Here is a 24624-nt window from a genome sequence, read left to right on the forward strand (position 1 = left end):
TTAAAGGCGTGCACCACCACCTCCCGGCTTTGCTTTTTGATTGTGTTTTATATGAACATCTCAGTGTAGATGTTCTTGTAATCCAGAAGAGGGCATCTGATTCATTGGAGTTATTGTGATAGGTGCTTGTGAATTGCAAGATTTGTGAAATAGGTAGTGCACTCATCTCTGAAAAAGCCATACATGATTTTAAATTCAGACATCTCTCCATCTTTCTCAATATTCTTCCTGTCCTTCCTAAGTTCTACTACTCTAACTCATAGGATGAAATAGGATTTGGTTGTCTTCCTCTACAGAAATTAGTTTCATAATCTTCAAACATTTATTCACTCTACTACAAATTTTCTGTATTTTCTCTTATGCTCAAAGTCACACATTCATTCAGATATCAAAAGAATTACTAAGAGTTTCAAATATTATTGTGCACTAGAAAAAGAAAGGAACACACCTCCTATGCACCAATGTCCAAAAACTAGGTCTTAAAAAATATGTGGCTGAGAGGAAGATTATAGGTCACAATGTACAGAAAAGTAGTATACATGACACTTCTGGATATCATCATTAGAAAAAACAATAAGAATCATATGCTATTACATGCATCTTACATTGTATCATAATGGGTCATTCTTTACCAACACTAGTTGTCAGTTGCAATTTATGAAATGTGTGTTCAAGAAGATGTTGTTTCCCTGAACTTCTGAAGAAAATTTCTTTCTGGCTTTAGCAAAATTATATAGCACTTGGGGATAAAGATGCATCCCAGTACACCTGCACTGGAAGCTAAGATGGAAAAGACCTCCAAAATTACCATGACCTTCCCCTTGGTGCTGTGGTAGACAGGGAGAAAAGTGACCCAGACACTGCAGAACAGAAACATGCTAAAGGTCAGCATCTTAGCTTCATTGAATGTGTCAGGAAGATTTCTGGCCAAAAAAGCCACAATGAAGCTCGCTAAGGCAAGGAAGCCATGGTATCCCAACACACAGTAGAATGCAGTCACTGAGCCCTTGTTGCACACAATGATGATTTGGCCATGCTCAGAGTGTGGATCAGTGTCAACAAAGGGTGGAGAAAATCGCAACCAGATTGCACATAGAATAATTTGGATGAAAAGGCAAATAGTAATGATGTACTTGGCTGCCCGTGAAAGTAGGAAGAAGCTCATCCTTCTTCCAGGGACTGTGACTTTGAAAGCAAGCAGCACAGTCACTGTTTTGGCCAATACAGTAGAAATAGCCACAGTGAATACAACTCCAAATGTGATTTGCTGCATGACACAGGTAGCTGAATTGGGGTGCCCAATGAAGAGCAAAGTGCACAGGAAACAAAAGATGAGTGAGATAAGCAGGATGTAGCTGAGATTCTGGTTGTTGGCCTTCACAATGGGTGTGTCATGATGCTTCACAAAGACTCCCAGAACCACAGTTGTGAATGCAGAGAAGCACAAGGCCATTAAGGCAAGAGCCATCCCCAAGGGTTCTTTGTAGTCCAGAAAGATCACAGCTTTTGGAATGCACCGGTTCTGTTCTCTGTTGGCATACTGGTCCTCTGGACACCTCACACATTTATCCACATCTGATAGAGAAAGGAAAGTATGATTAGTGCAATTGTAGCCATTCATTGACAGGATAGTTCGATTAAACTTGTTGAAGAAGCATTGCAGAATTGCATTTGTTGCTGAGAATGCAGTTAAAAGACATTACTGCATAATACTCATTGATTATTATGGGAGGTGAAATCAACCAATCACTTTTTTATCTATTTTACTGTGTGTTGGTGATAGCATTTGTTATGTTATCAGAGAGCACAGATATTTTCAGTATATTCTAAAGGCTATGATGAAAAGACTGAAACTGATGAATTGACAGAGGGTAAAATCATTAAATATTATATTGCACAGAGTGTATTTTGAAGTCTCAGATCCCATGAATGCAGTGTCTGGTGAGATTCTGTCTGTTTTATGAATGGTCTCTCTGTTGTAGATGGAGACTGTGTCTTCCATTGGAACAAGACATGTGATCTGTTTTTCTCTTTGAATTCAACAACCCAAATGCATTGACATAGAAATGACACTTAACACAATCTGCAGAAATCCTTGGACTCTGTATATCACATGACAAGACCAAGTTCTCAATAAAAAGAGATATATTTACCAGAGTAGACAATGGGCACAGAATAAAGGACAAAGACAAGAAATAGAGAAAGGAGGAGAAGATTAAAACAACAAGAGACAGGGAGAAGAGATCATTTGTCAGGGTAGACAAAGAAATCTCTGGATAGAGAGGAGACAAGACAGATGTGGCTATAGGAAAATAGCAGTTTATAAATGTAGAAAGGAAGCCCCATGTTAGGAAGAAGTATTTAATTTTGATAAAATGGGTTAATTAGGATAGCCAGAAAGGAGTTTTTGACAGCTAAATTTCAATATTTTGATAAGTGAACATTTATAATCAACCTAAGGAGGAGGACCTGACCAAATAAAGGAGTAGAAGTTGGTGGATAGCTTTAGGAATATAGAAGCCTCATTATGGTTTCTATTTCTGTAAATAAAAACCATGAAGAGAGTAGCTATTATAAAGGAAATATTTAATTGGGTGTCTTATAGTTTGGATTCTCAGTCCATTAACATCATGGTGTTACATGGTAGTATACAGGAAGAAAGGGTGCTAGAGAAGGAGCTGAGTATTCTATATCTTTGATCCATTGGCAACAGGAAATAAACTATTTCACTGGGTATAACCTAAGACTATAAGAGACTTCAATATCTGGCTCCACCATGACATACTTCCTCCAATAAGACCATACCTACTCCAAGCATGTCACACTGCTTAACAGGGTCAATTACTACCACTGTTCAAACTATCACTGAAATCTAATGGTTTTTTAGCAAGGCAAAGGGTTAGAAGAACAAGGCTTGCTCAGCCGTGTTTGCCATGCTCAGGCTGGCTAGAGCGCCTTGAGAATAAGTATGTTTTCTCTGGTATGTGGATATTTACATGTATGTGTATATGTAAAAAGTAACAACAGAGCTTGAATATGAAAGTGATTGGGGAAGTGATGGTGAGAATGAGAGAAAAAATTTAGAAATATAATTTTTATGTCTTAAAAGGCAAAATATAAACAAACAAACAAATTGTCAATTGTGTCCTCATCTAGCAGTATGGATGCTTTATCCCTGATTATTGATTATAAGAAGCAATATTCCTGTCCTGAAGGTAGGATCTCTGAACATACTTAGAATTAAATGTCCTACCAATTGATTCTATCATCTCTTGGAACACCCTTTCCCCTTCCTAATTTTCATGTATGTGAGATCCAGACACAGTGAGTGCTCTTGAGTATTAAGTAGATATTGATATAACACCAGGATCTTGATAAAACAAAAACACTCAAGCAAGAATGATAGTACAGAATGTATGACTTGAGGAATAGTGCCCTATTCATACATTATAAGCTCCACCACTAGACATATAAGAAACATGATTGCAAGTTTTCTGAATCATTAGATAATTGCACAAAGTGATGATGTGCTTCTAGATTTTAAGCCTATTTATCTAAACAATGCATTTATGGACAAATGTAATTAGTCAATTTGCTTAATGGACTAGAAATTGGCCCCAAATGTCAAGAGGATGTACTGCTCTTGCAGACAAACTGAGGTCAGTTGACAGCATACATGTCTCACAATTTTTTGTTACTCTAACTATATGGGCAAGGGCTGCCTCATATATGCACCTACAATTGTGTACAAATAATCAGTCATCTCACATATATAAGCATATTTGAAGAACTAATAAAAATATTTTGGTTTAGGTAAGACCAATGGTGATGTGACAAACTCTTTTGACTCCCTATGAAAGGCCTTACTCTGTCAGGAGAGTGGATGAGAATGGATTTGAGAGAACATGGGGGAAGCAGGAGGCGGGGAGGAAGGAGATTGACATGAAAAGTAAAGAAATGCCAGGTGAGCAATTTAAATAGACCTATAAACTGCAAGGAAAGAGAAGCTGTCATCAAAAATCTTCCAACCAAATAAATACCCAGGGGCAGATGGATTTGTGCAGATGTCTACCAGAACTTTTAAGAAGAGCTAATACTTATACTCCTCAAAGTGTTCCACATTATAGAAACAGAAAGAACGTTGCCAAACTATTTTTTGAGGCTACAATAACCCTGATACCAGAACCAAATAAAAACACAATCAAGAAAGAGAATTACAGACCAGTCTCAAGCATGAGCATGAATGCAAAAATACTCAATAAGATCCTGACAAATCAAATACAAAAACACATAAAAAAATCTACCATAATCAAGTTAGTTTTATCCCAGAGATGCAAGTCTGGTTCAACATACAAAAATCTATCAATGTAATCCATCATATAAATAAACTGAAAGAAAAAGGCCATATGATCATTTCATTAGGTACTGAAAAAGCATTGAACAAAATCCAGCACTCTTCATGAAAAGGTCTTAAAGAGATCAGGGGTACAAGGAACATATCTAAATGTAATAAAAGCAATATATAGCAAGCCAATGGCTAACATCAAATTACATGGAGAGAAACTCAAAGCAATTCCACTAAAATCAGGAACAAGACAAGGCTGTCCACTCTTCCCATATATCTACAACATAGTACTTGAAGTTTTGGCTATAGCAATAAGACAAAAAAAGGAGATCAACGGAATTTAATTTGAAAAGGAAGAAGTCAAACTTTCATTATTTGCAGATGATAGTATAAATAAGGGACCCCTAAATCTCTAGCAAAGAACACCTACAGCTGATAAATACCTTCAGTGATGTGGCAGGATAAAAGATCAGCTCAAAAAAAATCAGCAGCCCTCCTATATACAAATGATAATAAAGCTAAGAGAAAAATCAGAGAAATATCAACTTTCACAATAGCCACAAATAACATAAAAATATCTTGGGGGTAACTCTAATCAAAGAAGTGAGAGACCTATTTGACAAGAACTTTAAGTCTTTGAAGAAAGAAATTGAAGAAAAGAAGATAATAGAAAATGGAAAGATCTCCCATGCTCTTGGATAGGTAGGATCAACATAGTAAAAATGACAATTACACCAAAACAATCTACAAATTCAATGCAATCTCCATTAAAATCACAACATCATTCTTTACAGACCCTGAGAGAACAATAATCAACTTTATATGGAAAAACAAAAAACACAGAATAGCCCAAACAATCCTGTACTATAAAGTAACTTCCAGAGATATTACCATCCCTGACATTTCTCTATTACAGAGATATAGTAATAAAAACAGCTTGGTGCTGGCATAAAAACAGTGAGGTTGACCAGTGGAATTGACCTGAAGACCCGGATATTAATCCACATATCTATGAACACTTGATTTTGACAGAGAAGCTAAAATTATACAATGAAAAAAAAAGTATCTTCAACAAATAATGCTGGAATATCATCGTGTAGAAGAAAGAAAATAGATCCATATCTATCACCATATATAAAACTCAAGTACAAATGGATTAAAGACCTGGATAAATCTGACCACACTAAACCTGATAGAAAACAAAGTGGGAAGAGTCTTTAATGCATGGGCACAAGACACCACTTCCTATATATAACCCCAGGAGCACAGATACTAAGGGTAACAATAAATAAATGGGACCTCCTGAAACTGAGAAGCTTCAGTAAAGCAAAGGAATAGTCAACAAAACAAAAAGGCAGCCTACTGAATGGGAAAAGATTGTCTATATAAAGAACTCAAAAAATTATAAATCAAAATTCTAAATAACCCAATTAAAATGGGGTGCAGAACTAAAGAAAGAATTCTTAACAGAAGAATCTCAAATGGCCAAAAGATACTTAAGGAAATTTTCAACATCCTTAGCCATCAGGGAAATACAAATCAAAATCACTCTAAAATACCATCTTACACCTGTCAGAATGGCTAGGATCAAAATCACTAATGATAGCTTATGCTGGAGATGATGTAGAGTAAGGGGAACACTCTTCCATTGCTGGTGGTAATGTAAACTTGTACAACTGCTTTGGAAATTAGTATGGAGGTTCTTAGATAACTGGGAATCAAACTACCTCAAGATCCAGCATACTATTCTTGGGCATATAACCAAAAGATGCTCAATCATACAACAAAAGTATTTGTTCTACTATGTTCATAGCAGCATTATTTGTAATAGTCAGAACTTGGAAGCAACCTAGATACCCTTCAACTGAAGAATGGATAAAGAAAATGTGCCACATTTACATATTAGAGTACTACTCAGAGATAAAAAAATGACATCTTTAATTTTGCATGGAAATGGATTGAATTAGAAAACACTATCCTGAATGAGGTAATCGAGACCCAAAAAGATGAATATGGTATGTACTAACTCATAATTTGATATTAGCTATAAACAAAGGACATTCAGCCTTGAGGGGCTAAGTAATAAATTGAAACCTAAGAAAAACATATATAGATCCACCTGGAAAGTGGAAACAGACAAGATTGTTTGACAAAATTGGGAGTATGGGGGTTGGGGGAGAAGGGAGGGTGGAATGGGAAGAGGAAGGGAGAAGAGGGGGAGTTAGGAGAACTTGAGGGAATGGGATCATTGAGAAAAAAATGACGGAGAAATGAGAAAGAAAAGAGATATCTTAATTGAGGAAGCCATTGTAGTGTTATCGAGAAACCTGACTCTAGAGAAATTCCCAGGAATCCACAAGGATGACTCCAGCTAAGACCCTAAGCAATATAGGAGAGAGGGTCCAATCTTGACTTGACATGTAGTCAGACTGACGAATATATTAAATATCACCATAGAACCTTCATCTAGCAACTGATGAAAACAGAGGCAGAGACCTACATCAGAGCACTGGACTGACCTCCCAAGGTCCAGTTGAAGAGTAGGATGTATGGGAATATGAGAAAAGAGGCCATGACCATGACAATGATGGGTACACCCACTGAAACAGTTTGAGTTCATGAGAACTCACCTACTACAGCCGGACTGAGAAGGAACAAGCATAGAAACGAACTAGTCCCTCTGAATGTGGTTGACAGTTGCATGGCTGGGGAAAAAGGAGGGGCCACTTGCAGTGGTATCAGGATTTATTTCTACTGCACTTATTGGCTTATTGGTTACCTATTCTTGTTAGATGATACCTTGATCAGCCTAGATATAGTTGGGGAAGCCTTGGTCCTTCCGTAAACATTGTGCCTTACCTTTTCTGAGAACTGGATGGTAGTGGGGTGGGAAGGTATGTAGAGGAAATGGTAGGAGGAGAGGGAGTGGGATCATGTATTGGTATGCATAATGAAAAAACAATTTTTTTAAAAAAATAGTAAATTAAAAAGAAAAAGATTAATAAAGATCAAATGTTAAAAATATTTTTTGTATAACTATTGTAGTTTTTTTATATTTATTTATTATGTATACAATATTCTGTCTGTTTGTCTGCAGGCCAGAAGAGGGCAACAGACCCCGTTACAGATGGTTGTGAGCCACCATGTGGTTGCTGGGAATTGAACTCAGGACCTTTGGAAGAGCAGGCAATGCTCTTAACCTCTGAGCCATCTCTCCAGCCCCACTATTGTAGTTTTATAGTTGTAAATATCCTTCACTCTCATATTTTTTCATATGCAACACAATTTCATTAGAGCTTATTTTTATTAATTTAGAGTTTGTTGTATGTGTGAACGCATAGAAATCAGAACACAAGCCCTTTCTACTTATGGATCCTAAGGAGAAGTTTATTTTCATCTTTAGTAGCAAGAAATTTAACCTTTGTACCATCTTACAACCCCTAAATGACTTAAAGGGCTTTCATTATATAGAATGACAGGCAATAGGAGAGAAAAATTTATCTAGTTGCCAACTATGTATTATATAACTAACTTTAAACAAATAATCATTTGACTAATATGAACTGTGTAATGAAAACACCATTTGGATAAGTGTGGCTAGTTGCTTTCATAGGAAACCATCTTAATCTTCTACTATTTGACATTATTAACCATGTGCTGTATGTAAAAATACTTTTTATAGAACCCCATATTGTCTACATTATGTGCCAATACGAATCCACCCTTCTTTAGTTTTCAAATCCCATTTTTTTCCTTTGAAAAATTGGACTAGGTCCAAGCCAGCAACCTCAGCGGGAGCAGGCCCAAGCAACTGACCTCCACAGGACCAACGTGGTGGCGCATGCCTTTAATCCCAGCACTCGGGAGGCAGAGGCAGGCAGATCTCTGTGAGTTTGAGACCAGCCTGGTCTACAGGAGCTACTTCCAGGATAGCCTCCAAAACCACAGAGAAACCCTGTCTCGAAAAACAAAAAACAACAACAACAACAACAACAAAAACAAATGACAATTAGGAATACAGAGTGACCAGGGGAAAACCAATTGACCTCTGGAACACTGAGAAACTTCCTGAGTAACTCCAACTGTCACCCTTACTACATCACAAGGATCAACCATCTGGGCCTTGAATCTACAGGCACCTGGAAGATTGATCACCAGAAACACAGTCAGAACTACATCAATCAGAGGAAAAGATGGGTAGGCAAGTTAAGAACACACAACACCACAAAAAGCAATATGACACCAACAAAAACTAGTGGCTCTAACACACCAAGACTTGAACACACCAATATAGATGAAACAGAAGAAAATGACCCAATATATATCTTTAGGAGAATGTTTGAGGCCATTAAAGAGGAAATAAAAAGTTTTCTTTAAAAATGGAGGGAAAGACATACAAAAGTTAGAAGAAATCTGTAAATCCTTAATAAAACCAAGAAATAACAATAAAAAAATTAAAGAAATTATTCAAGACTTGAAAACTAAAATGGAGACAATAAAGAAAACACAAACCGAGAGAATTCTGGATATGGAAAATATGTGGAATGATCAAGAATCACAAATGCAAGCATGAACAGCAGAATACAAGAGATGGAAGAGAGAAATCTCAAGTGCTGAAGATACAATAGATGAAATAGACTCATTGGTCAAAGAAAACATTTAATTTAACAAAAGCTTAACGTAAAATATCCAGGAAATATGGGACATGACAAAAAGACCAAACCTAAGAATAATAAAAATAGAAGAAAGAGAAGTCCAACTTAAAAACACAAAGAGTATATTCAACAAAATCATAGAAGGAAACTTTTCCAACCTAAAGAAAGGTATGCATATGAAGAAAAAAGAAGCTTATAGAACACCAAATAGACTAGAATAAAAAGTCCCCTCACCATATAATAATCAAAACACTACACATCCAGAATAAAGAAATAATATTTAATATTAAGAACATCAAAGAAAAGGTCAAATAATATATAAAGGTAGATTTATCAGAATGACACCTGATTTCCTTTTGGAAACGATGAAGGCCAGATGGTCTCAGTCAGGCATTATGCCGATATTAAGACCTTATGACCATGGATGCCAGCCCAGACTACTATACCCAGCAAAACTTTCAACCACCATAGATGGACAAAACAAAAAATTCCCTGACAGAATCAGATTTAGATAATACCTAGCCATAATCCCAGCCCTACATAAAGTACTAGAAAGAAAACTCCAGCACAAGGAAGTTACCTACATCTACAAAAACACAGACCATAGATGATCTCAGAACAACAAATTCCAAAGAATGGAAAAACACACACAATAACATAAATGTGCAGAAACTCAAATTAATCGCACGTCAGAAAACAGACAAGGTTGTACACTCTCTCCATATCTATTCCATAGAGTACTCAAGGTTTTAGCAAGAACACTGAGACAACAGAAAGAATTAAAGGTGATACAAATGAAAAAGAAGCGGTGAAAGGCTAACTATTAAATGATAATATCATAGTTTACATAAGTGATCACAAAAAGTCTATCAAGGAAATTCTACAACTCAGAAACACCTTCAGTCATCTAGCAGGATACAAGATTAACATGGACATATCAGTGGCAGTCTTTCCACAGATGATAAATGGGCTGATAAAAAAAAATTAGAGAAACAACCCTTCACAATAACCACAAATAACATAAAATATCTTGGAGTAACTGTAACCAAACAAGTGGAAGATCTGAATGACAAGAACTTTAAATCTTTGAAGAAAGAAATTGAGGAAGACACCAGAAAATGAAAAGATTTCCCATGATCTTTGATAAGTAGAATTAACATAGTAAAAATGACAATCTTACAAAAAGCAATCTACAGATTCAGTGCAATGCCTTTCAAAATCCCAGCAGAATTCTTCACAGACCTTGAAAGAACGCAACTTCATATTATGAAGCAAAAAAACCCAGAATAGCAAAAACAATCCCTTACAATAAAGGAACTTTTGGGGGCATCACAGTCCCTGACTTCAAACTCTCCTACAGAGCTACAGTAATGAAAACAGCCTGGTATTGGCATAATAACTTACAGGAGGGCCAATGGAACCGAATCAAAGACCAAGATATCAATCCGTGAACACTTGATTTTTGACAAAGAAGCAAAAAAAATGTAAAAAAAAGAGTGTATATTCAACAAATGGTGTTGGCATAACTGGATATAAACATGTAGAAGAATGAAAATATATCCACATGTATCACCATGCCCAAAACTCAAACTCAACATAAAACCCACCACACTGAACCTCAAAGAGCAGTATGTGGGAAGTACAGTTTCACACATTAGCACAAGAGACTACTTTTTAAATATAACACCAGTAGCACACACACACTGAGAGAAACAATGTTTAGGGACCTCCTAAAACTGAGAAGCTTCTATAATGGAAAGGGCATGGTCAACAAGACAAAATGACAACCTACAGAATTGGAAAAGATCTTCACCAATCCCACATTGGACAGAAGGCTAATTTCCAAAATATTTAAAGAACTCAAGAAATTTGTCATCAAAGAAAACATAATGCAATAAAAATTGGGTACAGACCTAAACAGAGAACTCTCAACAGATAAATCTAAAATGGCTGAAAGACCCTTAAAGAAATGTTCAGCATCCTTAGGCCTCAGAGAAATGGAAATCAAAACAACTCTGAGATTCCATCTTGCACCTGTAAGAATGGCCAAGATCAAAGACAATGATGACACCTTAGACAACAAAGAGGACCCGAAAAGAGATATACATGGATCTAATCTACATAGAAAATAGAAAAGGATAAAATCTCCTGAGTAAATTGGCAGTGTGGGGATCATGGAAGACCTTGTATACAAGGTCTTTAATTCGCTCATACTGTACTTTGATTACCAAAACTGTTTCGGTGAGGAAAGGAAGCCTACCATGTATTTACAATGAGTTGAAGATGTATGCTGTGATGTGTTACTTAAAGTAAAAGGTGTATGACATAATGTGCTACTTAAATTAAAATTGTTAATGATTATAGTTCTATAAAACTAACAGAGGATAGTCATATATTTTATTTCTGCAGTGACTTTTTAAGTTCATTTGCTCAACCCTGTGTATTTCACAGAGGATAATGTATGTGAAGGATTTATCTCAGCAGCAAGCACTCACTTGTTTCATTAGAAACTTCACTTTGTGGGCAGGGACTGCAATCAAAACAGCAGGCTGCCATTCCCTGCTGCCAGATTTTTCTGAATCCAGGACCACAATCAGCACTGCACACAGAGTGTGGCATCTGAAGAAAATAAGACACAAGTTGGTATCAGTTTTACCTACTCCTTCTATAACTATATTATTTTGTCATGCTGTAATATCAATAAACTTATTTAATATACGCCAAAAGAGTGACCAGATTAAACTTAATATATTTTATAATGCCAATCATATGATTGTATAGACATAAACTGATGTAAAGTTGAATAGCTTCCCAATCCTAGAAAATTAGAAAGAAGAATATGGGTTTTTTTTTTCTGTAGGCAAACATTTTATAGCTTGCAAACTGATTTTTATACTTAATTTTCATCACCTTGACACAAAGTACATCCAAAAGTTAGAAAGAAAATTAACTAAAGTATTTCTCTCTATTAAACTAGCCTGCTGTCAAAATATTTAAGCCTTTTATTAGTGGGTCATTGATGTAGGACTGGCCAACTCATTGTTGTCAGTGCTATCCCTAGGCAGGGCTGTATGAGAACTAAAGCAAAGAAAGACAGTAAGCAGTGTTCCTTCAGGGTGTATGATTTAGGAGCAATCTCTAGATTCCTGTTATGTCATCCCTTTACTGTAGCTCATGAGCCAAATCAAACCCCCTCCTCAATTTGATTATGGTCAGTGTTTGATCACAGTAATAGCACAAAAAGTAGGATGAACGGACATCTGCAACAAGGGGACTATCTCTTCAAATGTCAGGTAGAACACATAAACTCCAAAAATACCACTGCAAAGCATGACAAACAGAATATTAAGAAAAAAACAGCTAAGTAGGAAGAGCATTGTGCAATTGTGGTGAGAAAGTGTTGAACTGATGTGTATTGAGCTGAAAGTTGGGGTGTTTCCTGACATCAATGTGCTTTAGAAAGGTTGCAAATACTTGGGGAACATGAAGAAAAGTTAGGTTTATTAACGTTAATTAAAGAATTTATTAGAGTTTAAAATAAAAAACTTTTTATAATCAAAATTCTCAGGATAGTGATCTATATACAGCTTTAGATTGCTTCTGATTTTTGGGTGCTCACTCTGCATTCTTCAGTATTTAGTTCTGTGTCAAAAATCAGTGTCTCCTGGAGTAGGAACTCCTCCAGCCAGTAACCTTTAAGTTACCAACCAACTTGGGTGTGGCCTTTTATACTATAAATGTTGATACAAAACATGTGCTTGCTCTCTCTTCTCACTGCTGGATTTGGTTCCTGTTCTTCTTTCCTGAAGAGGGCTGTTTTATCTGTGAGTCTACTCCTAAATAAATAATCCTTTATTATACTCAATTCTGAGCTAGTGTGGGACTTCCTTCTAGCATCCATCTTCATTCTATTATACATGGGCTCATATATATATATATATATATATATATATATATATATATATATATATATATATTCCACAACATAATTAACTACAAATCTCCTCTTTTTATTCTTTTATTGAAACAGGGTCTCGAAAGATAGTGTTACTAGATCTCAAATCCCTAAATAAAGATTTTGAGTCTTTTATTACACAGACATCTGCCTTCCATGCCTCCTGAATGCTGGAATTGAATGTTTATGCTAACAGATGGTACATTTCTTCCCTTTTTTGTTGTATTTAATGCTTAGCATTTTGTTTTTGTACTTAGTAAGATATTAAAGATTCTTTTCTAGAAGAACAGAGAAAATTTATATCCTTTTTCAATTTCTGCTCATTTCTCTTGAGCCAGAGTCTCTCTATGCAACCTTAAATCACTTAGACTTGCTATGCAGGCCAGACTGTCCAAAAGAAACAGGATTTTGTCTACTTCTGTCTCCCAATAGTTTTATTTAAAGATATTTCCCACCATGTTGTGTGAGAGGGCCTGCTTTTGGTCCTGGCCACCCTGCTAGCTTACACCCAAAATAACTACATAGAAATTATATTAATTAAATTTCTGACTGGCCCATTAGCTCTAGCCTCTTATTGGCTAACTCTCACATCTTGATTAACCCATTTCTATTAAATCTGTGTATCACCATGTGACTGTGGCTTACCAGCAAGATTCTAACCTACATCCATCTCAGGCTGGAGATTCATGGCATCTCCATGGCGGCTCTCCATCTGACTCTGCCTTCTTCCTCCCAGAATTCAGTTCTGTCTACTCTGCCTACCTAAGTGCTGCCCTATCAAAAGACCAAGGCAGGTTTTTTTTATTCAACCAATGAAAACAGCACACAAACAGAAGGACTTTCTACACCAACCACACACACGTGCCTCACTTATGCTTTTATTGGAAATTCTTTCTGTTTCTCTTCATGTAGCACAATCTATTAAATATGATTGCCATATGAAAAAAAAACTTTTTAATATGATCAGGCTGGAAAAAAATCAGTAACTACAAAAAAACATTATTAAATCAAGATGTGTTTCTTCTATTTTGTCATGGGATAAAACCGGACTCTCTGAACATGGCGAACAATGAGGGCTGATGAGAAGCCAAGGACATTGGCATGGGGCTTTGACCCTACTTCATGTTCTGGCTTTGTGGGAGCCTAGCCAGTCTGGTTGTTCACCTTCCTAGACATGGACGGAGTGGTGCGGACCTTGGTCTTTCCACAGGGCAGGGAAACCTGACTGCTCTATGGACTGGAGAGGGAGGGGGAGAGGAGTTTGGGGGAGGGGGAGAGGGGTGGGAGGAGGGGGAGGGAAATGGGAGGCTGGGAGGAAGCAGATACTTTTTTTCCTTTTCTCAATAAAAAAAAGAAAAAAAATAAATTTTAACTCTGAATGAATGTTGAATGCTGTCAAGAGTACTTTCTGTACATATTTGGATAATTATGCAGTCTTATACATCAGTATATTTCTGTGCCACATTTACTTAACTTATTTGCATATTTTGAACCATCTTTGTAACCCTTGAGTGAAGTTATGTTTATCATTCCAACAGATATTTCTGTTGTGTTGTTGAGCTACATCTTTTAGTCTTTAGTTGAGAATTTTCAATCCATTCCTATCAAAATGTTTAGTCTCTCATTTTTATATTGTGTTCGATTTCCACAAAATCCCTGTCCATCATATTTATAGAAAATATCTCTATATGTTTGCAATTGGCATTTGTTTTAAGAGGCCAAAATTAATGATGATTTTTTTAAACCAATCTTTTTTCTTGTTTACTATGATTGAAGAATGAGAAGGTTAACATTTGTTTTTGAGAATTATTTGCTAATTATTTTTCACTTTTGAGATTGTTATGTTTGATACTTTTTGTTTGTTTGTTTTTGAGAAAGGGTTTCTCTGTAGCTTTGGAGCCTGTCCTGGAAATAGTTCTTGTAGACCAGGCTGGTCTTAAACTAACAGAGGTCTTCCTGCCTCTGCCTCGTGAGTGCTGGGATTAAAGATACATGTCACCAATTCTGGGTTTATATTTAATAATTTTATACCAAGTGATTTTCCATATGGTGTTCTATTTGTCTCTCTTGACCACATTTATTCACCTTACTTTTTAGTGTGTAGGGGTTCTTGAAGTGTCTTCTATAGTACTGTCAGTGTGGTTATGAATTCCTATAGTTTATAGACATCATTGAGCATTGATCTGTCTCTGTATTAGTTATGGTTCTCTAGAGTAACAGAACTTATGGAATGTATCTGTCCCTGTCTCTCTCTCTGCTTCTATGACTCTCTAATCCTCTCTCCTAAAGATATCCTGCTTCTTTATAGCCAGTCTGGCTTATACAGCAAGTCCAAGTGTGGTGCAGGAGAATTTTTTGTATTCTGTCAATCATGTTTTGAATAAATGCTGATTGGCCAGACAGAAAGTATAGGCAGGTCAACGAGACAGGAAGTAGAGGCATGGTGATGAGAACAGGAGTATTCTGGGAAGAAGGAGGTGCTTCCCCAGTCTGGCCCAGACCACGGAAGAAGCAAGATGTACTCTACCCGGCTGAGAAAGGTACCAAACCATGTGGCTGATGTAGATAAGAACAATGGGTTAATATAAGCTACAAGAGTTAACAAGAAGCCTGAGCTAATGGGCCAATCAGTTTTATAACTTATGGAGATCTCTCTTTGATTTTCTTTGGGGCTTGCCAGCTGTGGTGTATCAGGCGGGACAAAACCCCAACAAGCCGGCCTTCATGTTACACAAGTGAGTTAGGCTTGCATATAGAGACCCTGGCTCCAGAGAAATGGGAAGAAATTGGAAAATAATATAAATTTTCTCCATTCTTCTTGAAAATCCTATTTATCTATAAATCTACCTATCTATCTACATTAATGGGAAGTATCATTATCATACAATGTAAGACATGTCTTTCTACCTCAAAGATTTGAATGAAAAGTGAATCTTCCAACTTCAAATTTAGTGAAAATATTTTACATGTGTGCTATCCTCTTTTGGGTTTGAATAACTTACACATGTAGTAAAAATGTATAATCATGAAAGCAGTCACATCCTTGTTTGATTATAAATGAAAATTTTGATAAGCAAGTAATCATGTTTAGAAATATTGTCTCTCACTGGTCAAATTTCATCAATGATAACCTCCACTTTTAATAGTCCATTAAGGAAGTCCAATTGGAAGCAGACAAGGTTGCCAGGCAAAAGTTGGGAGCATGGGGGTTAGAGAAAAGGGGAGAGGGGTAGAGGTGGGGAGAAGGGGTGGATTGGAAAGATCTTGGTGGAGTGGGATGGCTGAAATGGAGGAAGGAGGGATATGGGAGCAGGGAAGAAGATATCTTAATTGAGGGAGCCATTTTGGAGTTGGCAAGAGGCTTGGCTCTGGAGGGTTCCTAGGAGTCCACAGGGATGACTCCAGCTAGGATACTGGGCAGTAAAGGAGAGGGTGCCTGAACTGGCCTTGTCCCATAGTCAGACTGATCTATAGGACCTTTGCCCAGTGATAGATGGAGATAGAGATAGAGACCTGCATTGGAGCACTGGACTGAGCTCCCAAGATCCAGTTGAAGAGCAGAAGGAGGAAGAATAAGAGCAAGGAAGTCAGGACCACCAGGGGTTGGTTCACCCACTGAGACAGTGTGCCTGAGCTAATGGGAGCTCACCAACTCCAATTGAACTGGGACTGAATGAGCATGGGGTCAAACTGGACTCTTTGAATGTGACTGACAATTGGGGCAGACTGAGGGGCCAATGATAATGGCACTGGGATTTGTCTGTACTGCATGTACTGGCTTTTTGGGAGCCTATTCTATTTGGATGCATACCTTCCTAAGCCTGGATATAGGCTTAGACTGTGGGAAGCCTTGGACTTCCCACAGGGCAGGGTACCTTGCCCTCTCTTAGGACTAAAGGGGGGTGTGGGAGAGGGTGTGGGAGGGGAGCAGGAGGGAAGAGGGAGGAGGGTAAGAAGTAGAAATTTTGATTGGTCTTAATAAAGTAATAAAAAAAGGGTCTATGCCTTATCTCTAAGGCACCTTTCTATGAAATGTTTTTCTTTCCTGAAGTCTTCAATTTCCTTTCTTTATCAGTATAAATCAAATTCTAAGTAAAATATGTAATGGGAAAGTTCTCTTCTAATATTATATGTTTAGTATTCAAATGGCTCCTGTCTCTAAATGGCCACATATGTCAATGCATTTTGGGAAATTACTATTACATTTTATTGGATATACTGCTGATACCTCAGTGAGATTTTTGCAAATTTGATTATTTTACCATATCCCCTTGGTTTCATATATCTTTCAGCGGTCCTTATTTTTATCTTTGTCATAGTTTCAGTTTTCTAGCTCTTCTTTCTTTTCTTCAATACTTACCATCCTTTATTCAACTTGAAATATTCCCTTTGTGAGATTTCTCTCTATAATTTTAATTGTATTTGTTCGGTCTTTTCTTTACATATTTTAGTTTAATTTTTTCATTATTTTGTACCTTTTAGAAAATATTTGTCACATGCTCACTCGGCTCCTTATTACATTCAAATTTTAATGATTTCATTGACTTCTCCTGGAGGATTTGTGTCCTCTTTGGTATTTGGAAATATTGCTATAATAATTCTTTGAATTCCCTTTTTAATATGTCATTAAGAATAATCTTATTTTAGCCTATGACTATAACATTGGAGTTGTATTGCTTTGATGTCTTTAAATTTTTGTTCATTTGTTTTTCAATTCTGGGAGTAGAGCACTGGTTTTCATGTTCGTAATCTTCTGTTTAGCCTCAGGGGACATTTTGTAACGGTCAAGTGAGACTTGGTAAGAGCACACTTGAAAAATAATTTCTGCTCCCTTAATGGATATATAGTTCAATAGCTACACACTCAGGGAGTAAATATCCTCCTTATTTAAGGAAGGATATTTTTGTAGAATTTATACTATCTTGAATACCTGAGACATAATTTTAGATTAAGCCTGAAGACTTTTCTGAACCTATCACCTTGATATTTCAAGTCACTTTATACTGGAGAAACTTGAATTGGATACCTTAAAACCCGTCACGTAAGAATTCACAATTATAACAATTCTTAGACCCATAATGGAAGTCATTATTTATAAATGTTCAAGAGCCATTTCTTTTACTAACAATATGTTCTTCCCACATAGATAAGGGAACTGGACACATACTTCTTTGTGTGAGTGAAAATATAAAAGAATTTATGGGATCAAGTAAAGCTCCTCTAATGAGTGATTTCCTTAACAGGATATATTTCAGTGCTGGAGAAATGATAGAGCTGTAAATAACAATTGCTGCTCATGTCTAATGCCCTGATTTGGTTTTTAGTTTGCCATTAAGCTGTCTCCATGTCCCAGGTATCCAAATCATTGTGCTGCATTCATATGTACCACATATAGCAGTTTTGCACAGACATTTGTACACACAAAACACCCAAACCTATTTAAAAGAAAAATGAGAAAAGTTGACTTCAAACTTAAATCAATCAGAAGAGATGGAGAGGGGCATTTTATATTCATAACAGGAACAGTTCATCAGGATGAAGTCGCAATCCTGAACATCTATGCCCCTAATATAAAAGCACCCACATACATAAAAGAAACATTGCTAAAATTCAAGGCAGCTATCAAACCGCACACACTAATAGTAGGAGACTTCAACACGCCTCTCTCACCAATGGACAGGTCAATCAGACAGAAACCTAACAGAGAAATAAGAGAATTAATGGAGGAAATGAAGCAAATGGACTTAACAGACATCTATAGAACATTCCACCCAAATAGGAAAGAATATACCTTCTTCTCTGCAGCTCATGGAAGCTTCTCGAAAATCGACCACATAGTCGGTAACAAAGCAAACATCCACAGTTACAAAAAAATATTACTAACCACCTGTGTCTTATCAGATCACCATGGATTAAAGTTAGAATTCAACAACAATGCTACCCCCAGAAAGCCTACAAAGTCATGGAAACTGAACAGCCAACTACTGAACCATACCTGGTTTAAGGAAAAAATAAAGAAAGAAATTAAAGTCTTCCTGGAATTCAATGAAAATAAAGAAACAACCTACTCAAACATAAGGGACACTATGAAATCAGTCCTAAGAAGAAAGTTCATAGCACTAAGGGCCAATTAAAGAAAACAGAGAAAGCTCACATTGGAGACTTAACAGCCCACCTGAAAGCTTTAGAAAAAAAAGAAGCAGACTCACCTAGGAGGAGTAGGATACTGGAAATAATCAAACTGAGGGCTGAAATCAATAAAATAGAAACACAGAGAACAATCCAAAGAATCAATGAAACAAAAAGCTGGTTCCTGGAGAAAATCAACAAGATTGACAAACCCCTATCCAAACTACTCAAACGGCAGAGAGAAAAGTTGCAAATTAATAAGATCAGAAATGAAAAGGGGGACATAACCACAGACACAGAGGAAATTCAGAGAATCATTAGATCTTACTACAAAAGCCTATATGCCACAAAACTGGAAAATGTAAAGGAAATGGATACTTTCTTAGATAAATATCATTTACCAAAGTTAAATCAGGACCAGGTGAACAATCTAAATAGACCTGTTAGTCGCGAAGAATTAGAAGAGGTTATCAAAAACCTCCCTACCAAAAAAAGCCCAGGACCAGATGGTTTCAATGCGGAATTCTACCAGAACTTCCAAGACGACCTAATACCTATACTCCTTAATGTATTTCACAATATAGAAACAGAAGAGGCACTGCCAAATTCCTTTTATGATGCTACAGTTACTCTGATACCAAAACCGCACAAAGACTCAACCAAGAAAGAGAATTATAGACCAATCTCACTCATGAACATCATTGCAAAAATCCTCAACAAAATACTGGCAAACCGAATCCAAGAACACATTAGAAAAATTATCCATTTTGACCAAGTAGGCTTCATCCCAGGGATGCAGGGCTGGTTCAACATACGAAAATCTATCAATGTAATCTATCATATAAATGAAATGAAAGAAAAAGACCATATGATCATCTCATTAGATGCTGAAAAAGCATTTGACAAAATTCAACATCCCTTTATGATAAAAGTATTGGAGAGATTAGGGATACAAGGGTCATACCTAAATATAATAAAAGCTATATACAGCAAGCCGACAGCTAACATCAAATTAAATGGAGAGAAACTCAAAGCCATCCCATTAAACTCAGGAACACGACAAGGCTGGCCCCTCTCACCATACCTCTTCAATATACTGCTTGAAGTTCTAGCAATAGCAATAAGACAACATAATGGGATCAAGGGGATTCGAATTGGAAAGGAAGAAGTTAAACTTTCGTTATTTGCAGATGATATGATAGTGTACATAAGCGACCCCCAAAACTCCACCAAAGAACTTTTACAGCTGATAAACAGCTTTAGTAATGTGGCAGGATACAAGATCAACTCCAAAAAATCAGTCGCACTCTTATACACAAAGGATATGGAAGCAGAGAGGGAAATCAGAAAAGCTTCACCTTTCACGATAGCCACAAACAACATAAAATATCTTGGGGTAACTCTAACCAAGGAAGAGAAAGATCTATTTGACAAGAACTTTAAGGCATTGAAGAAAGAAACTGAGGAGTATACCAGAAAATGGAAGGACCTCCCTTGCTCTTGGATTGGGAGGATCAACATAGTAAAAATGGCAATTCTACCAAAGGCAATTTATAGATTCAATGCAATCCCCATCAAGGTCCCATGAAAATTCTTCACAGATCTGGAGAGGACAATAATCAACTTTATATGGAAAAACAAAAAACCCAGGGTAGCCAAAACAATCCTATACAATAAAGGATTGTCTGGAGGCATTACCATCCCTGACTTCAAACTCTATTACAGAGCTACAATGATGAAAACAGTGTGGTACTGGCATAAAAACAGAGAAGTCGACCAATGGAATCATATAGAAGACCCGAATTTTAACCCACAAATCTATGAACACCTCATTTTTGATAAAGGAGGCAAAAGTATACAATGGAAGAAAGAAAACATCTTCAACAAATGGTGCTGGCATAACTGGACGTCAACCTGTAGAAGAATGAAAATAGACCCATATCTATCACCATGCACGAAAGTCAAGTCCAAATGGATTAAAGACCTCACTATCAGTCAGAACACATTGAACCTGATAGAAGAGAAAGTGGGAAGTACCCTACATCAGATGGGCACAGGAGATCGCTTCCTATGTGTAACCCCAACAGCTCAGACATTAATGGCAACATTGAATAAATGGGACCTACTAAAACTGAGAAGCTTCTGTAAAGCAAAGGACACTGTCACCAAGACAAAAAGGCAACCTACTGACTGGGAGAAGATCTTCACCAACCCCGCAACAGACAAAGGTCTGATCTCCAAAATATATAGAGAACTCAGAAAACTAGACTTTAAAATGCTAATTAACCCAATTAAAAAATGGGGCACTGATCTGAACAGAGAATTCTCAGCAGAGGAAGTTCAAATGGCCAAAAGACACTTAAGGTCATGCTCAACCTCCTTAGCGATCAGGGAAATGCAAATCAAAACAACTTTGAGATATCATCTTACACCTGTCAGAATGGCTAAAATAAAAAACTCCAATGATAGCCTTTGCTGGAGAGGCTGTGGAGGACGGGGTACCCTCATCCATTGCTGGTGGGAATGCAATCTTGTGCAACCACTTTGGAAATCAGTGTTTCAGTTTCTCAGGAAATTTGGGATCAACCTACCCCTGGACCCAGCAATACCACTCCTGGGAATATACCCAAGAGATGCCTTATCATATGACAAGAGCATTTGTTCAACTATGTTCATAGCAGTATTATTTGTAATATCCAGAACGTGGAAACAACCTAGATGCCCTTCAATGGAAGAATGGATGAAGAAAGTGTGGAATATCTACACCTTAGAGTACTATGCTGCGGTAAAAAACAATGACTTCTCGAATTTTGCATGCAAATGGATGGAAATAGAAAACACTATCCTGAGTGAGGTAACCCAGACCCAAAAAGATGAAAATGGGATATACTCACTCATAATTGGTTTCTAGCCATAAATAAGGGACACGGAGACTACAATTGGTGATCCTTAAGAAGCTAAGTAAGAAGGTGAACCAAAGGAAAAACATATAGTTATCCTCTTGGCTATGGGAAGTAGACAAAGTTGCCGGGGAGAAAATTGAGATCTTGGGGATGGGGTGGGATGGGGGTAAGAGGAGATGGGGAGAGAAAAGGGAGAAGGGGAGGAAGGGGGGAACTTGGAGAAAAAGGAGGATTGGGATAAAGGAAGGTTGGATAGGGGAGCACGGAACCACAATTCTTAGTTAAGGGAGCCACCTTAGGGTTGGCAACAGATTTGAACCTAGAATGGCTCCCAGGTGCCCAAGCCGATGTCCCCAGTTAATTCCTTGGGCAGCTGGGCATAGGGAACCTGAAATGACCCTATCCTAGAGCAATACTGACGAATATGTTGCATATCATCATAGAACCTTCATCTGGTGATGGATGGAGATAGAGACAGAGACCCACACCGGAGCACTGGACTGAGCTCCCAAGGTCCCAATGAGGAGCAGAAGGAGGGAGAACAAGAGCAAAGAAGTCGGGACCACGAGGGGTGCACCCACCCACTGAGACAGCGGAGCTGATGTATTGGGAGCTCACCAAGGCCAGCTGGACTGTGACTGAAAAAGCATGGGATAAAACCGGACTCTCTGAACATGGTGAACAATGAGAGCTGATGAGACGCCAAGGACAATGGCAAGGGGTTTTGATCCTATGTAATGTGCTGGCTTTGTGGGAGCCTACCCAGTTTGGATGTTCACCTTCCTAGATATGGACGGACGGGGGAGGACCTAGGACTTACCACAGGGCAGGGAACCCTGACAGCTCTTTGGACTGGAGTGGGAGGGGGAAAGGAGTGGGGGGAGGGGGAGAAGGGTGGGAGGAGGGGGAGGGAAATGGGAGGCTGGGAGGAGGTGGAAACTTGTTTTTTTTCTCATTTTCTCAATGAAAAAAAGATTTAAAAAAAAAGGAAAAGAAAAATGAGAGAAAGAACAAAATTATAATTCATAGGTTATCTAAGGGGGTGATACAAATGTCATCTTACTGTACCGTTAGAGACGCTGGCAATTTAACCTGTTGGTAAAAATGCTTAAAGCATATTATATAATATAAAATAATGATTTGCATGTGTTTTCTTTGCTCCCTCTTACAATTATCATAGTCTTTTAGTATCTTTATTAAAGGCTTAACAGAAAAGACAAAAATCACTATGTGGTAATTAGAATGGCCACAAGAGAATATGACTCACTTTACAGGAAATAATATAGAACAGTGGTAAAAAGAAGTTTATTCCAAAATAAATATATTCTGGAATAATAAGTATTCACTGTGTGCATGTCTGAAATCCTCTAATAATTGAAAACACCTCAAATCAAAAAATAAACATTCCCTATTTTAAAATCTATTTTTTTGCACTAGGTTACAAATTAGGCACAAATGGACCCATTGACAATGTTACTACTGTACAATGGAAATGAATACATTTAGGTCAGACCCACCTGTCTACTTCCTGTTGACTGTTCTATCATGTCTTCATATAAATGCAGCTGTTTACCGTGTGGAAAATATGTGCTAAACTCTCCTATCTTTATCTTAAGTCCAAGACCATATGGAAAATTCCAAATCTGAAAAATGTCGTACTCTTCCTGAAGTTTTTCTTTCTGGTTCATATTCACTCTGTCCCCAACTGGATTAATGAAGCTTGTTTTCTTCAGAAAGGAGTGCAGCTGAAAGAGACACACCATTCTATAGTGTATTTGCTCTTTCTTGAAGTCAGAAAATGTATTCTGAGTTCATCTTAAAGTCAATATTATTGAAGTTTTCCAGGGAACAAACATTAATAAATCAAGTGCACCAATAAAATTATCATAAAGTTCCTAGAATTTAAGTTATTTCATGGGAAACTACCAAACAAAAACACAGACATATATGCAGACACCAAACATTGATATGAAAATACACACAGAGAGTGAGAGAGACATACAGAAGACTCACATCCATATAGACATACACAATAAAACTACATTTCATACACACATTTAAGCTTTGACACCTGCATGAAAATAAAGTCACACATTGACATATGCACCAAAATAGATACACAGAAACAGAAACCTGCAAAAACACATACACAATCCATATACACATGTACACACTCATGGACAAATACACACAGAAAGATATACACAGATAGAAAGACCCACACAGAGATATTGACATAGACAGATTTATGCTCATATCCCAAGATAAATTTACAGAAAGACAGACAGACACATACACACACAGTGAGAGAGAAACAGATTTATACACATGTGCACGCAATGCACAACAAACAGATAGATAAAAGTAAACACATGCACTGAAAAACAAACAAGAAAATGTTTACAGAAACAAACACCCATACAGAAAGACATTGACAAAAGACAAATTTATACTAGGTAACGCAGAGAGATAGATATGAAGATAGACAAGAATACATATGTACAGAGCAACACAGATATACACACAGATACACAGAAACACACACACAGTGAGAACCATCCATTCACATTCATAGATACACATGGATGTCCTGAACTGAAGAATAAGTACTCTTTATTATGTAACTACTCTCACTCA

General features: G+C 37.1%; 1 protein-coding gene and 1 long non-coding RNA gene across 4 annotated transcripts in view; one reads left to right on the top strand and one right to left on the bottom strand.

Moving 5' to 3' along the window:
• The window catches only part of LOC142832547 (uncharacterized), a 58593-nt gene extending 51031 nt beyond the window's left edge, over positions 1–7562 (top strand). The window contains exon 3 of the long non-coding RNA XR_012907239.1: positions 7448–7562. This is a non-coding gene — a long non-coding RNA (uncharacterized LOC142832547). The remainder of the gene's footprint in view (positions 1–7447) is intronic.
• The window catches only part of LOC142832485 (vomeronasal type-2 receptor 116-like), a 39551-nt gene continuing 15597 nt past the window's right edge, over positions 671–24624 (bottom strand). For all 3 annotated transcript variants that reach the window (XM_075942956.1, XM_075942939.1, XM_075942948.1), the window contains 3 exons: positions 23505–23732; positions 11496–11619; positions 671–1575 (listed from right to left, as the gene is read on the bottom strand). In XM_075942956.1, coding sequence (XP_075799071.1) covers positions 671–1575; positions 11496–11619; positions 23505–23732 — 1257 coding nt within the window. The remainder of the gene's footprint in view (positions 1576–11495; positions 11620–23504; positions 23733–24624) is intronic.

The sequence above is a fragment of the Microtus pennsylvanicus genome, chromosome 1 (genome assembly GCF_037038515.1).
Source record: "Microtus pennsylvanicus isolate mMicPen1 chromosome 1, mMicPen1.hap1, whole genome shotgun sequence".
In the NCBI taxonomy this organism is placed as follows: Eukaryota; Metazoa; Chordata; class Mammalia; order Rodentia; family Cricetidae; genus Microtus; species Microtus pennsylvanicus.